Below are 16306 nucleotides of genomic sequence, written 5' to 3' on the forward strand. Positions count from 1 at the left end.
TTTGAGTGTTTTCTTTGTCATGTGTGTTTATGTTAGAGTTTCTCAGTGTCTTGTGACTGTGAACATGTTGCTTTTCCAGAGCAATCCTTTTTCCAAATCAGTGAGACAAATGCTCATTCTGCATTCCAAGTTAGAGTGGATAGTTAATAATTCTGTTACGTTGTTTAGCTTTAACGTTTTAACTTCCTCAAGCATAGTGTCTGTCTTATGACTGAGTTATTAAAAGGCACTTTCAGACATTGATAATGAAAGATGCCATAAACCCAATTCTTGTTTGGCCCCCGATTTATTTTCTGAACACTAGTGGAAATCTTGAGTCAGGGTTTTTGGTGGGTTTTTTTCCTTGCTGAAAAAAAGGGCACCTGTCTAGCAGAAATACATATGTCTCTCTCTCGCTCTCTCTGTATGTATATATATATAAAAATGATAGATGTATTGCTGTTTACTTTTTTAAAAAAGGCAATAAATAGGTGTAGCAAAATGCTGCAGAGCAGTGTTTTAAAAAGCCTGGTTTGAGACTGTGAAATTAGGAAATTTATAACGACAATGTTAAATGTCTGATGCACTAGCTGAAATGTGAAAATGGTGGTGGTTTTTGTTTTGGAAAATATCCTTTTGGTAAGGAATGTTACTTGAAAATTGTAGCTGTGGCAGAGGCAGAAGTGTAATCAAAATTAAGTGGTTCACTGGCTGAGCTACTTTAATGGGAATAATCCGGCTGATAGCAACAGGACAGGTTGCTTGCTCACTTTTCAAGTGTAAATACATTCTTTAATATATTGGAAACTAGAGAATGACCTTATTAAATACATGGATCCTATTAAGTATCTGTTTAGGTTAGCATCTTTGTCATTCTGCTGAAACAAGGTCGTGTTAGTACTGTAGAAGTCTAAAATTAGTTGCAGGAAATGCCACTCTTTAATATGAATTATGCCTTCATGTTAAGTATTAATGTGAAATCTTGGCTGAGGGGTATTGCCTGATTAAAGCATTCCATTGTTCTTGAGTTGTAGAGGGTTAATAAATAGTGGAAGACATTGGTTACAGATATGGCAGGCCATATCTGCTTATCAGGTTTGTTTGAGCCTTTGATGTTCTCACAGTAACATTATTGATAAACTTAGATTTTTCTTTGTAGTGCTAATAAGTATTTTAATAAAAGGATCTGAAATCCTTGTAGCAATTAAGAAAGTATTAAAAAACAAAACATTTACTCAGGCAAAGACCAAAATAAGAAAATAACTTAAACCAATCTAATTTTACATGTCATCTTGTTGTATGCTTTGCTGTCTCAAGGTATCTTTTGAGACTCTTTGGTACTATTGAAAGTAAGCTTTTTCTCTTGTGAAGTAAGGTGCCTGACTCTCAGATGAGATGTCATTTTTAGATAGAAGATGGATCGTTTCCTTCACTATCCTAAGCTAACCGAGGCTACTAGTTGGGGAAGGGGGTTTCTGATAGTAATATGACTCAGGGCTTTATTTTAATGGAAATGTCTGATTTGGAAATAATTCTGGATATTTTTTGTATTTTATTTACTCAAAGTCTTTCAGTATGATGGCAGTGAAAGTAGCTAATCTGCATCTGTTGAAAAGCAGCTTTTGCGGTCTAAAGAGCTATGGTTGTTCACTAATCCTGTTAATACTATCAGCCATGAAACACAGCAGATTGTCAAAACATAATAAACTCAGTGTATTTATGTCGAGTGGGCTAATGCTCAAAGTATTTTGCAATGTCAAAACCCTGTGACACAGAGCTCTTGTCATCAGTTGCAGAAAAGCTGTTAAATTAAGCGGCAATATGCTGAGGAAGGTGGCTTTGGACAATGAATTACACTTCAGCATTGATACAGGCTGGCGTAAGGACTGGAACAACATAGAGCTAAGAGCACTGGTAACTTGAAGGGAGAAAGCTAGCCCAGAGCCTGGATGTCATAACGTTGGACAAACTCTGCTTATAGGGTAGCAATTGAAAAAAATCAGTGTAATAATTAGGATTATTTTATGAGGGTGTGTGTCTGTGTGTGAGAAGAAGATTGTGATAATTTGATTGTAGTCTAAAAGCACTTGGAAGGAGAAGGCAGAATTCCTTTAATTCTAGCAGTTTGCTGCAGGGCTAAATCAGCTGGACCAAAGCTGATGCTGAACAGCGTGTAGCAAGGCATACATTTCTAAGGGTAAATGTTCCTTAGGTGAACTTACTGAAAGGTATGGTGGATTCTGCTGTTCAGTGTCTGAATGCTGGACTTTTAATGGTGCTTCATCTCGGTCAGAAGTTGTGGGCTTGATACTGCTGCCGTTGTATGATCTTCCATGGCCTGGACTGGATCAGAGGTTGGTCTAGACTTTCATAATAGTGTGTGTCAGGAAATAAAATCTGTTTTGAGACCAGCATAGAAACAAGAACTGGTGTTTCTATAAAAATGAGATATGCTCATGTGAGATATGACAGTTTTTAACTTCCAGTGAAAATCCTCTGATTTGTGTTAACATTTGGCCATTGCTACCCGTTACAATTACAATCAGCTGGGGAGGGTTTTTGTCCTTCAGCACCTGAGTCTGCAGAACTTCAAGGGGAAGGATTGTCTTTTGAAGTCAGTGCACTCTTCCAGCATACATGGCAGGCAAGTAGAAAAATCCAGGGAATCGGTTCATGTGAAAACTAAAACTTAGAGAGGAGGTAACTGGGAGAACATTCCCATCTTGGTATATCAGCTGACTGTAAAATGAAGTCAACTGAGTAGGTGGGACTGGAAGAACTAAGTGAAAGTACAGCTAGAAAATGGCAACTTGTGTGGAAGCTGTGTGGGTATCTGAGATAACTACTGACAATAGAAAATTTGGAGTAAGTGGAGGGAGGGTTATTTTAATCAAATGGGGAGAAGGTGGGGGAGGGCGGGAAGAGGAGAATGTGCATTCAGAATTTCTGTTTTGGCTTGCAGTCAGTGATGCTGAGTTCTTCCCCATAACCTCCAAATGTTTTCTGTACCTGCGTTTGTAAAAGGTGACATGAGGAACATGCTAAAGTATATAGGGTCTGTATGTGGGGATATGTATATATACATACAAATATGTGTGTGTGTGTATATATATATATAAAGAACATGTTGTATTTAAGATTCAGTTTAGGGAAGAATTTCTGATTATTGACTGCACCTGAAAAATTGTGACTTAGAATCCTGCTGAGAGCTGTGGGGGTTTTTAGATGTTGGTGGCTTTTAATATTCATCACTTCAAGTCACCTTTAATAAGGTGTTAAAGCTGTGCCCTTATAAATTTGCAAACCCTCTTTTATAATGCGTCTCTGAAGGATGAAGTACAGTCTCTCTTGAGGTTTTCTGGACTGCCCGGCGCTACGCATTTTCTTGAAATACACTTAGTTCAGTGGGTTAATTTGCAATTTATTGCTGTGTTGCTTCCACTGCTTAGTTTTTTGTTGCATGTCACAGTTGGTATGACTTTCTGGCTGCTGCTTTCCTCTCGGAAGAGAATTCTTGGGTTATGGTATGTTCCTTTCAGTGGTTTAGTAGGGAACAAGAGATGAAGTTTTAGGTTTTCTGCCAGGAAACAAAAATGTCAATGTTTTACATGCATGGAAGCACCAGGAGATACAGCTGTGGGGATGAGGCAGCAGAGAGAGATCTCCTGCTCCACACCCTGGGCAGGGCAAGAGGATCCTGAACAGGAACACCCAGGCAAAGTGTGCTCAGGTCTGTGAAACTGAACCACTGATTAACACGGCAAAAAGTGACTAACTGTACATCAGTGTTTCCAGCTGTGAGCCAGTCCTGGCCTCTGGTGTGGGACAGGAGCGGAGGCTGTTCCATAGCAATACAATAAACTAACGTTATAGTGAATCTGGTTCTGTTGTGCAGCGTCTGGCTCAAGACACAGCTCTGTTTCTTTGCACAGTGCAAGGGTGTAATTTTTTCACTCTGTAGGTACTTGCAGGCATTCATAATTACAGTAGTATTGCAAGAGAAATCATACTAAAAAAAAACCAAATAAAAATAATCCAATTTGAATATATGTCTTTGTGCATTTTACTGAAGTGAACCAGTATATAGCAATCAAAAGCACTAAGGTGCTTGGAGAGGTGAATATGGAGCTGTTTGCTTGTGCCCTAAATGTTGATTTTTGTTGTGAACATCAAGCAAATGCTACTGTGTCGCGTTCCGTCCCCCACCCCCCCAGTGTGGGAAGGATATGTTGCAAATGAAGTGAGGTTTCATCCCTGTTGTACAGTGGCAGCCTGGGCCAGTTCTGAGAGAGCTTTTCAATGTCACAAAGGCTGGTACATGAGGAGGAGGCATCTCCAGCAGCTGGAGGCATGCTCTGTAGAGACCTCTTGCCAACTTTTCCATTGGATAACTTCAAGTTGTCCTAAGCAGAGAAGACCAAGGAGGCAAGTTACGGTTTCAGACCATGTAGTTGTGCCAGAAGCAGAAACAGCATTTCTGGTGAAGCATGATGAGCAATGCTGCAAAAGAAGCCATGTCAAATTTAAAAGAGGAAGACTGTGAACAAATTTAAGGTATGAAAATGAACTGAAGCTCTTTAGGAAAATAGTATTATTCAAGCATTGATTTATGGACTGCATCTTTCAGATGCATTGAATAAAAACCTCAGGTTTGTTGGTTTAGTGCTGCTGCAAAATAGAGAACTGACTTCATCGCTAGCATTTGTTTTCACTTTGCTTTTGAGGGGAGTTGTGTTGTACTGAACTTGTAAAATGGAAGGTGTTTCCATCTCTGTTGACTGATATCTTGCAGGGGCAAATTGATTATGTGGTTGTTAAGAACCCCTCCAGGAATTTGCTGTGCTGACTGCACCACTGCTTTTGAGTTCTGCCAGGTGCTGGAGAATATTCTGTCCCCTTGGCACTAAAACACACGCTCCTGCAGTCAGGAGGTCAGGACACAGATGATGCACTGTGCAGCTGTGGACTTTTCTACCCTCTTCTTGGCAGGTTTTTGGCTGCCTTGCCAAGAAGCCGTTTCTGTGCAGTGCTGGGCTTGCACTGGTTTGCTTGGCAAAGGAGGGCAGGGCAGCCTGGCTGCCAGCCTGGTGCAGCTGCCTAACTGCCCCAGAGCACGTGCAGGTCATCTTCAAAGTAGCACATATGTCCTAGTCCAGCCAGTCTCCAGACAAACTATTTCAGAGGACTTTGGGTTCTGGATCAGGCCTTAAATGTATCTGATTTCTCACTTGTGTTCAGTTGAATTTGCATGGAAAGAAGCAAGTTTGTGGATATTTATTTATATAGTAAGTCCGTGTTCTGTTTCTGGTTCTTGAGTTTTGTGTGAATGTTTGTCAGCTGCCTTCTGACCAAGACTACTTTTATTTCTACAACTCCAGGGTTTCTTTACAAAGCAAATTCACATCTGTTTTGCAAACAGACTCTTTAAAATTTGCTTTCTATCAGGTTTGCGTGGTTGTAACTGATGTGGAGAAAGCTGTTCCCCCCTCACCAATTGAACTGTTAGTAATTCTGCCTGGCACACTGACCAGTGCCGCCTTCTGTCATGCAGGGAAGATTGATTTATGCTTATATGATATGAAATACAGGATAGAATATAGTTTTAAAACTGGGTTTATTCAAACGTGACACTTCGGAGAATGTGGAAGGAGGTGGGTTTGAAGGCAGGAGAAAAGTGCTGATACGCTTGGCATGCTTTATGTTAGAGAAGGGGAATTTTGAACTACTTTTGAAAAGGCCAGAAAGAATAGCCTGGTAGGAGGCAGAGTTGAACATCTATGTAGCATGCAAGCTGGGCATCTTTTCTATGGAGTTGTTCACAAAACTGAAATCAAACGGTAGGCTTTTTTATAAGTTATCTAAGAAATCATCTATGCTTAAAAAAAAATGTGCTGGGTGGTCCTCTAGGTGTATATATACTGGAAATGCTGAATAATAATAATCCTTGCTTGCTTAAATAATAAAGAGCAACATTGCGGGGAGGATACCCCAAAACCAAGAAACAAAAAAACTCTTAATGTTCTAATTTTGATGTGCTACGTCTAAATGTTCTGTCAGGATATAAGATGAGGGCTTATGTGTGGTGGTCACATATTCGCTGAGCAAGAACTCGATTCTCCTTGCTTTAGGAAGCTTTTGATTTTTGATAATTTTCTCCCAACACCCTTCATATTGGTAATTTCTTATAAATATGTTGTCATTGTGGCATTCTTATTAACATGTTTGTATGAGGACTGCATAGGTTAAGTGGGAAGAAGCAAAAGCTAAGGAATGCCTAATCAACCTGCTATAGTAGTGTTGTGTATTTAATATTTTAAAACAGATTTTACATGACCATATAAACATATTACTGTCAAACCTGCCACTTCAGTACATGTTCTTTTCAAATTTCAGTCAAGCCTCTGGTGCATGTTTTCCCCCAGTTTCTGCTGTCTTTTGCTTCCATACATCTGGCTCAAGCTACAGCATATCCAAACTGAGACCGTCTGCTCTTCCTGTTCACTTTCTACATTCTGTTTAATGCTTAACTGGATGTTTTTCAGTAGATGCAATTGCTGTGATGACTTACAGCATGTTAATGCTTGACCCAGCACAGGAATGGAAGTGTCCAGTACAAATTCTAAGCTAAAATAAAATGAGGTCTGTGATGTGTAACTTGACAAGGTGAACTGAGCCATGCAGCAGTTCTCAGAATGTATTTCCTGTCATATTGATTACAGTCAGTTTTATCATGTTCAGGCAAGGCTTCTTTTGAATGAAACACTGCTGCCAGATTCGTTCAGTGGTGTTAATTCTGATTTTGCATTTGTTTCAAGGACTACGTGTCTAACTCACTTGGCCACTGTGGATGTAGAATGCTGCATACTGAAAGGGAATGTTGATTAGCAAAAGCGTTTGTGTGGCACAGCGCCAGGTTTTTCTGTGTCATCCTAAAACTCCTGCTTACAGTAAAGATCTCATTATTTTGTCTAAAAAAAGCAGATAGCATCCAAATACTATTAATCTTAATGAAAGCCTACTATTCAGCCAGGCAATTAGCTAGACACATGGACTACAAACTAAGACCTCAGACTGCAGTGGTTTATTTTAAGTGCACTTTGTATTTTTTTGGTTTTATAGAACAGAGGGACCTTATGCAAAAATCTACAAGATGCAGTTTCAAAGCATGTGAAGGGCTACATGAAAAACATGGTTTCCCATAAAACCTGCATCTGGAGTCTTCTGTTGCAGGATATGGCCACAACTCTGTGGAAAAAGAAAAGCCCCTGAGCCTGGGAGGGGATTACGTTTCTGTGCTTGTGCATATTCCTGAGCAGAGCTGAGGTGTATTCCCGAATAGTGCAAATGGCAAGTACAAATAAATGTGCCTTGCACTTCATACAACAGATTAAGTCTCCCTGGTAGGCGCTTCTTCCATGTTGCAGCAGGACTTCAGAATTCTCCACCTCTGGGAGCAGCCACCCAGAAGTGACAAGCTGCCTCCGGGCTCTGTCTTCAATCGCCTGTCTTCGGATGGTTGCCTTGTTCTTGGTGGGTGTTCCTGCCAGGTGCCTTAGTGCAGGCAGCACTCCCTGTCCTAGCTCTGGCATCCGGTCCCTCGCATTCTTTACTGCTGTGCCATGAATCAGTACGGTTTGGTACCAGAGCAGATGGAAAGCATTAAGTATGCAGGAGACAGTTCTCTAACATAGTCTGCGTTGTCTATCAAATCTGTCTGCAAGTGTTCATCTCTTCTAGGAAGTCTCAGTTCCTGGATTACTCCCTTAAAACGTTGTTTGCATTCCTGAATTTAGTGATGTTTTTCTGAGCCAGAGTTTTTAATGGTTTTGTGGCTGTTGCTGCCTTTTCCTTGTAAGTATCTCTCTTTCCTCTCTGTCTTTTTTTTTTTTTTTTTTTTTATTTAACAGACAGGATTTAGGCCTCACTGCTTTAATAAAAACTTTTTTGTGGACTAGTTAATGCCTGCATTAACCTATTAGTAAGGTAAACTTGCTTAGAATTGAACAGATGTGGTTCTCAGAGTGACCTGATTGGTTTTTACTTTGTCATCATATATGTACAAAAGGCTGTTAAAATGGAGAGGGTATTTCTGATAGATCAGTACTCCATGTAGCTCTCAGTGTGGAGTATCCCTAAAAACTGAGCATATGTTGAGAACAGTATTTTCCTAAACATTCAGAGCTCTTGTAAATCTGGGAACAGGTTGCTGCTGTTAATATGCAGGGGAATTGGTTCTAAGTCTGTATGTTTGCCATAGCATAAAAACCGAAACAGAAGTATGGTTTGCATATATCTTAGTGGTTCCTCATTTGTTGGTGTGATTTCTCAGCAGTGGGCTATCAAGCAAGGCATTGGAAAGATTCTCACTCCCCTAAATAGTTCTATCAGGAAAGAAATACTGTTTACATCTTATACAATTGTAATAGTCACAGAAATTGTCTTCAGCTAAAAAAACATAATGTCCTAGCACTGATGATTCACTAGCAATAGCACATCCTGGTCCTCTTGTCGGTTTTGCTCTGCAAGTGGCAGGACATTAGTGTTCCTGTAGAGGTAAACATGGCATTGTACCTGTTCTTTACAGGATTCTTGTGCATGGATCTTGGCAATTCAAGCAGTATTTAAGAGTGGTTTTTTTTGGCTTATGCTTGGAATTTGCACCTTCTACCCATTTATCAGACTTGGACTTGCCAGGTGCCTTGCCCTTCTTGATTTCTTTCCTATGTTTACAAAGAATTTCTACAGCAAAAAAAAAAAACCCCAAACAACCCTGCAGATACTCACTCTTGACAGAGTTTGGCATTCTTGAGAAAGCACTTCATTTTTCTTTCCTGGCTCGATACTCATCACTCCCTGACAATGTCCTGAATTATTAATTATTTATTTATTTGTAAGACAGTCTTCTGCAGTGGCGAAAAGCAGCCTCTGAATCCTTCTGTCTCTTTCACCTTCTGTCTGTAAGCATTTGGAATGCAATAATACAATAAATAGTTTTGCAGTCGTCTCTATCCCATGTACGCAGGAGCTGGTGTTCTGCGGTCTCCCTGCCTCATGTTACTCGTGACGTGCCAGCCTTGAGCAGAGCACTCCATTTACCATCACTCTCTTTCCCCAGCGTTGGCTTCCATCTTCTCTTGGAGAAGTACGCCACATGTCGGAATACAGTACTTCCATGGCTTGCCTCTTTATCTGCTTTTATTCTGGATTCATGCTTAATCTGGGGTGTCTTCCTGGTTTTGTTCTCTGTCTTCATAATGTGACTTTGACTTCTTTCCCTATATATTTCCTTGTATTCCCAAAATGGTATGACTAGGGATATGGGGTGCATTGTTATTTTGATCCTGATTCTTTGTCTTCCATTAAAACAAAACAAATCCTCAAGATCCTAAATTAATAGGTGTATCTTCCCTGAGGGTTTCTTTTGTTGCTGTTCTCCTCTAGGCTTCAGAGCAGTACCTTTCAGTTTATGAAGCTGCTAGGGCTTTGTTTGAACTTGATTATTTCGGTATATATCCTATGTACATTAACAGAAGTGTTTGGTTATGATGGTGTGTTAACTCACTGAGCCTCATAAAAGGATTGAAGTTTGAAATGGGCTGTTAGAGGACATTATTTGGTGCTGGCAGGAAGTTCATGGAATATGTTTATGTAGCCATTCCAGGCATAGGGCTGTTCTGAGCTGTTGCAACTGACTGCTGCTTTCACTGTTCTAATTCAAACAAATGAAACACAGAGAGTGTAAACTCATTGCTTGTAACCCTGCAGGAACTGCTGTACTTTGATATTTAGAGAAGGTAAAGAGAATTTCCATCACTGAGGAGGTTAGAAAGACTGGATTAAAGTTGTAAACTTCAGAAAGATGTTTTGATTAAATGTGTGCCTGGTTTTATTTGATCTTCAAAGATGAACTTAGATTCTCTAGTAAACTGTTCTCTTTGCCAGGTAATTAAGAAATGAAAAGTTAATGTTACAACTGGCTGTATGGAAGCCTATTCTGTGTATGATTTTTCTTAAGCTCATTGTTTTCTTTTCCTGCATGCTAGAGATGCCACGAAAAATATGCTCTGGATAGTTGGGTAAAGACTGGTGCATTTCAAAAGAAATTATGTGATACTGGTTTTTGGTTAATTCAATAGCTGTCTTCTGTGACTGTTGCTTAGATCTTTAGAATCACAAAGCTTTGAAAATTACATAAACATCAAATTTTAATTGATCTTTTGTGTTGGATAACTTAGATGTGTGTTGGTGTACTCTTAGATGGCCTTTAAATGTAATTTGACAAGGTACGGTTCTTTCTTGCATTTTCAGGGTGCAAACTTTTCCTCTTGTCTTCTCCTTATGAAATACTATTCACTGTTATCTGGTGTCTCTTAGATTGTGGAGGTTTCTGAAGATGGATAGATATTTCTTACTTGGCTTCTAATGCTCAGTCCAGACCTCATTTGTGGAAAAACTGCTTGAAAATTTCCTCGTCAGGGATTTTAGAATGTACTGGTTTTTTCCCTTTGTAATAAAATTCTGAAAATTTTAGTGTATGTATTTTGCTTGTTTCAACCCAGTGTGGATATGTCTTTCTCTGGTTGACATTTAGTGATCGTACACGTATTTCTGTATTGTTCGCTAACATGCCAGTCTCATGGTACATTTATTGTGGTTGCTGACACCAGTTGTCTAACAGCTCAGAGAGGAGACCAACCTCTCTGGTTTCACAACCAAAATTTAGGTTTGATTTAATGACTTGAAAGGGAAAATTGGATTATCTAAATATTCAAAATTAATCCAGTGTGGAGAAAAAAAAATACTTGGCAGCACAGTAGTAGTAATAGCTCTGTGCTGCCTCTCTGGGTAGAGGTGTGAGGAACGCCCTGGCAGCGGGTGGAAGTCAGTAGCCTGGGGAAGAACACAGGAATGGAGCAACTACATAATGGCACTTCTCTCAAATACTCCAACGGGCCCCAGTGGGTGTAGGTTTGGGGGTATTTTACATAGCTTCTGTTAAAAGTAACACAGGGCAGGAGTAGTGGTTTAGGGATGCCGAAGCCTGGGGACAGGCTGTGAATTTGGGTGCAGATGACAGAGTCTTCAGTAATGCCAGCAGTTGCTCAGAAAAACAGTACCTTGTCACCTTCTTTCAGAATCCTCACCTGGAAAATACTCCTGGCTTAGCTAAAAGCACTGTTAATTAACCTGTGCTTAATCTTCATTCTCTTGTCTCTTTCCCTCAGGAATATAAACAGAAGCTTGCTCGGGTAACCCAGGTCCGCAAGGAGCTGAAATCCCACATCCAGAGCCTTCCAGATCTGTCACTGCTGCCCAATGTCACAGGAGGTCTGGCACCTCTGCCGTCTGCTGGTGACCTGTTTTCAACAGACTAGAACAAACGGTGTCCCCCAGTTTCCATTATTACCAGCAGAAGTAAGAAGACTCTGGTGTTGACTGGAAATCCAGTCTTCCAAGACCTACAGTAGGAAGGAACTTGCAGACCCTGCTTTCAGCCTCTTGACTGCTCATGCTCACCCTCTGTGTACACTCGCTCACGTTGAGGGGAGGAAGAAGAGTGAGTTTTTGTGAGCTCTAAAGGGAGCAGGGATAGTCCATATAGGCAAACTTTTCTCATTTTCTGTACTTTTTAGTTGCTGTTTGCTCTTAGCACTTGTTACCATCCCCCGCCCCCCCCCCCAAAAAAAAAAAAAAAAAAAAAAGTCATGAGAATCATGTACATACTTACCTGGAAAGTTTTCAACGAAAGTTTGACCATATAATACTTTTCCTCTGTAAAAGAATTGTATAATTTCTGAATAAGTCTTGCCTGTTTTAGCTGGGTTTCTGAACCTCATCTCTGAGAGCAGTAGTGGCTAGTGGGCTTTGTAGGGATGTGTGTGTATGTGCAGGTACCGTACCATGTCGTTGTAAGTAGAAGGCATCTACTGAGCAATGGTCCAGAGAAATATTTTTCTTAAGTCTACAGTTCCTCATGCTGCTGTGGGACTGACATGAACATAGTTCCTATTTGGCATGTACATAAAATTGAAACTCACCACAGGCAATAAAAATAAGAGCTTTTCTTTGTGAATTAGAGATAGCTTCATAATTTACACTCTGCTGAGCAATGCAGAACTGGATATTACCTAAATGAGTGGAAGTAAATTTTGTTCTAGCTGCCTTAGATTTATACCACATTTTTCCTCTTCATTATACAAAATTAGATGGTCACAGAAGCTTTGGTTTAATGAACTGAGAGGTTAGAATGGTGTATTGCAACTGTTGATATCCCTGTGACAGTCAGTCTGATTTACTCTCAGGATGGTTACATTGAAAATACTATTCTATAAATCCTCTCTATAGCTTTAGTGAAGTTATTTGATGCGCAGAAGTTAAATGTGGTATAAATATTTATTTATTTAGAAAATAGACCCATATATATATGCACATATCCTGTATACACATCTACCATGTTCAAGCGTGTAGATATTAGGAAGATGTACTTAATTTTGTGTCGCAGATTATTGTGAGTTGATTTTTATAATTGGGAAAAGGGGTGGGGGTGGGGAAGGCAAATTTAAAATACTCTTAATTGCATTATGTTGCTAGCTAATGTTTTAGCTGCCATGGATGTAGTTACACTTCAGTTTGTGTGTTCAGTCTAACCAATTTGACTCTGATCACTGAAAACCATTCCAATTTGGATAACAATTCTGTTTAAATTTAGCACTTCTCACTATAAAACGTTTTATGTTTCTGGAAACACTTGATCTGGTAATACAGGTTTTCTAACACAGAGGCTGTAATTAGTTGGTGTGCTGTGTTTGTGTCTCCCTATAGTCTTAAGCTGCTGTTGTCAAAGACCTGAGAGGAAACCTACAGAAGTGCAAAGCTTGTTCTGCGTCCTCATTAATTTATTTTACAGGGTATCCGGTAGCCTTTTCAGTTAAATAATACAGCATTTTTTGGTCATTAAGCTGTTAAGAAGCTCACTTCCTTTTCTTACTGACACTTCGTTTTGTCCTTTTTGTAAAACTCCTTGTACCCTTCCTGCCCAGGCAAGAAATATGGTTTTAGTTTACAGGAAATTTTCCAGTGGCAGAACTATTCTTTCCATGAATTGGTTTGATTGTACAGCCATTTATGGTCCAAACATTATTTAGATAAAGCACTGTACATTCTCTCTGCTTTTGCCAAAAATGAAAAACAAACCCCCACACACATACCCCCAAAACCTTGAAAACCCAAACCAAAAGACTCATTGCTATCCTGCCTCAGCTTATGGAGTTACCCTGAGGCTGTTTGAACCAATACTAATTTTGACCATTGACTGAATGTATATCCATTATAGGACAAAAAAGCTGTCATAAAAAATATTATTTAGGCAAATGTGTTGACATCTCACGCTGTTGTTTTGGGCAGATTTTCTGTGAGAGAGTTGTATGTCTTTTTTTTTAATTGAAATGTTGATATTTTTTTTTCCAAATATATGTATGTGTGTTTTATTTTGCTTAATTTAAATGAAGTCCTGTGGTTTTTAATTTTGTTTTGCTTTTTGGGCAAAGGGCATGTGGTGAACTGGGTGATGTTCTCTCAAGGTTAAACAGATTTCCCCAAGGTGTGTCTTTTTTTAACAGAAGCTTAAATCTGTATATGAATTGATTTAGGAATTAATTTAGACATATAGGCTGCCATTTGTGACAGCAGTATATTCTGAAATGTCATATAGATATCTATTTTTGAATAAAGAGGGTGTCGTTGAATAGTAGTGGTTTTACTTCCCCCCCCCCACCCCTCCCCCCCCCCCCCCCCCCAGTGCAGGTGTTGCCCTGGCACACCATGGGCTTTGTTTCGGGGGTTTTGTCCTCTAAAGTCAGAAGCTGTCGCTGCTGAACAGTCCTTACACCAGAGTTTGTAGATGTGGAGGATCGCTGGAGTGCGTCAAGTCCCAGTTACGCTTTCTGACAGCTTATGAGCCAAATCAATATGCAGGTGTCTCGGGCGATTACTGCAATGAACAAAAATGAAATATGCTCCCCTGCGCTGACCTCTGATTCGAGAGGCATCAGATACAGAAGACTAGCTTCTTAATTCATAATTAATTTAGGTTATATGGAGGACATGTAAATAATTACTTTTGAAAAAAATACAAAGGAATGAACGAAAGCCAAACCTGGAAGCTGGGAAACTGGCTTTCCTGTGCAGGCGTCGAGAGCTGCTGTCGCAGCAGGATCTGCAATACCGCGTAATCGAATACTGCTTTAGGGTGAGGGGGTCTTCGCATCGTGTTGGGTGTTAATTCTCTTAGAGGTTTGGGGGGACGTAGGAGTTCCTCAATTAACTGCTCTGCAATGGTCTCTTTGGATGAACGCAGTAATTGTTTCATAAGCCTTGGGGAGTATCTGTAAAGATGCTCACGATTTTATACCAATTTACAAATCTTCCATTAAAAAGACTATGTTTAGTACCGCTTTCCTAAAAGGCCTGCAGAAGTTTGATATGCAGCTGTCTGGGAGGGGGAGAGTCTGACGTGATTCCTCCCAGTGAAAAGCCACCTTTGTGGCATGTTTGTAGGAACAAGAGTGGGGTTTTCAGAGGCATAAAACATGACTCTGTACCGGACGTCCTTCCTTGCCTTTGAGACTTTGGGGGTTTGTGGGTTTTTTTGTTTGGTTGGTTTTTTTAAGAGGTGAATCAAGTACCTCCAAAAATATTTGACTGCCATGCAGCTTTCTGTGTGGTTCACTCCTTCAGTGCGCTGGCGGGTGTTCCCTTCGCTCTGCGTGCTCACCACGGTTGCTGCGTAGGAGCGAACACCGGCTTGTGCGTCTGCAGCAGGTGAGAAGGTCTGTGAGCGTGCTGGGGCTGGGGCAGGTGCTGGCCAGGGAGTTCACTTGCTTTTAGGGAAGTGCTGCAGGCATCTGCGGCCTTTTTCCTCTTTGAACGTTGCCGTGGTTTGTAAGGTTGGGGCCCACCACCTTTCCTAGGGTTAGCTGTTATTTTGGGACATTTTTGGATAAGCAAGGAAAATGAACCAGAAGAACCAGGGAAGCTTTGGAGGCTCAACGTTGCTGTAGTACAAAGATAAAGGGTTTTGCTGTAGCGCTAAAAGCATTATTTTTGTACCATCTTAGAAAGTAAATGCTTGTCTCCGTAGGCAAGTAAAATGAAACTGAAGTTTGAATCAGTGGTTTGTCAAGGAGGGATAAAAATGTTCCTGTTACAATATAGCAAGTAAAAAGTGTCAGATGGAAAGGCTGGAGGTACAGGGAATGCCGGGGCTGGTCTGGGGTGCGGGTGGGCAGTGGGGAGGGCTGGGGGTGGAGGAAGCTGGCTCGGTGAAGCAGCACCTGATTTGGAAAGGAAGAATCAAAGATCGAGGTTTCACATACCTGCAGGCTTGGATTTCACAGCTTTAGGCTTGTGGCAGGAGGAGGGGGGGGAGGGGGGGGCTGGTGCCAGGCGGCACGCTGAGCCTGGGGGGGGCTTGGTGTGCCCAGATCGGGGCTGCTCTGGCAAGCCCAAGAAGCAAATAAGCTTCTTTAAGGGATTATATTGTGAAAAGTAAGGTCTTGTGGAAAGAGGATTGAAAAGAAATGGGTGCGAATTACAACGTAAATGCCTTCATGTCTTCTAGAGAGCTGATGCAGCCTTTGCCTTCTCTTTCCTTCCCGTTTTCCACTTGCAGGAATGGTGTGAAAAGTCTGCTGGAAGGCAACAGTAGGTAGAAAGTTGTTTCTTTATCTGTATTTTCAGTAGGGGCTTCACACAGCACCGTTTAGCAAGAAGTTTAATAAAGGCTAATACCCTACCAAGCCTCCACATATGCTGCAGCAGATGAAACTTCATGGTTGTGCTGGTCCAGAATGCAGGGAGGCTTTTAATGCGGGAGCACCCGAGGCCCTTACGGAGGGGATCAGTGCTCCTGGCTGTAAAATGCCCAGCACCAGTAGGCAGCACAGCGATGCGAAGGGTGGGAGATGAGGCGTGGAGGTGGGCTTCACCTGGAAAGAGAGTGGCAGCACTGGGAGCATGCCCTGAATCCTATGGTTGGCATCCCCTCGTTCTTGTTACTAAACTGCCCAGCTTCTGCCACGCGAATCAATGAAGCAGCCATTCCAGTGAGATGACGGGACATCTGCCACTCTAATTGCCACAGCAGATGACAATCATTTACTCTGCTGCAGTCGTCAAATTCGGGTTTTGAGATGTTTTGTGTGCTGTCCAGGGAATGGAGGCAAAAATGTGTATTAATATAGGACACTCAGTTGCATTCTCCTTGCATCTGCCTCATGTGTTTTCTGGCACAGAGTTAACTATGAAACATTTTTTCTTCACCTAAAAC

At 40.9% G+C, this 16306-nt stretch overlaps 1 protein-coding gene across 1 annotated transcript in view; it reads left to right on the forward strand.

The window, feature by feature from the left end:
• Positions 1-13724, forward strand: part of RPRD1B (regulation of nuclear pre-mRNA domain containing 1B) — a 29039-nt gene extending 15315 nt beyond the window's left edge. Inside the window, exon 7 of the mRNA XM_037402121.1 lies at positions 11205-13724. Within this exon, the coding sequence (XP_037258018.1) occupies positions 11205-11354 (150 nt within the window). The 3' untranslated portion in view covers positions 11355-13724. The remainder of the gene's footprint in view (positions 1-11204) is intronic.
• Positions 13725-16306: the final 2582 nt, after the last annotated feature.

The sequence above is a fragment of the Falco rusticolus genome, chromosome 10 (genome assembly GCF_015220075.1).
Source record: "Falco rusticolus isolate bFalRus1 chromosome 10, bFalRus1.pri, whole genome shotgun sequence".
Taxonomy (NCBI): Eukaryota; Metazoa; Chordata; class Aves; order Falconiformes; family Falconidae; genus Falco; species Falco rusticolus.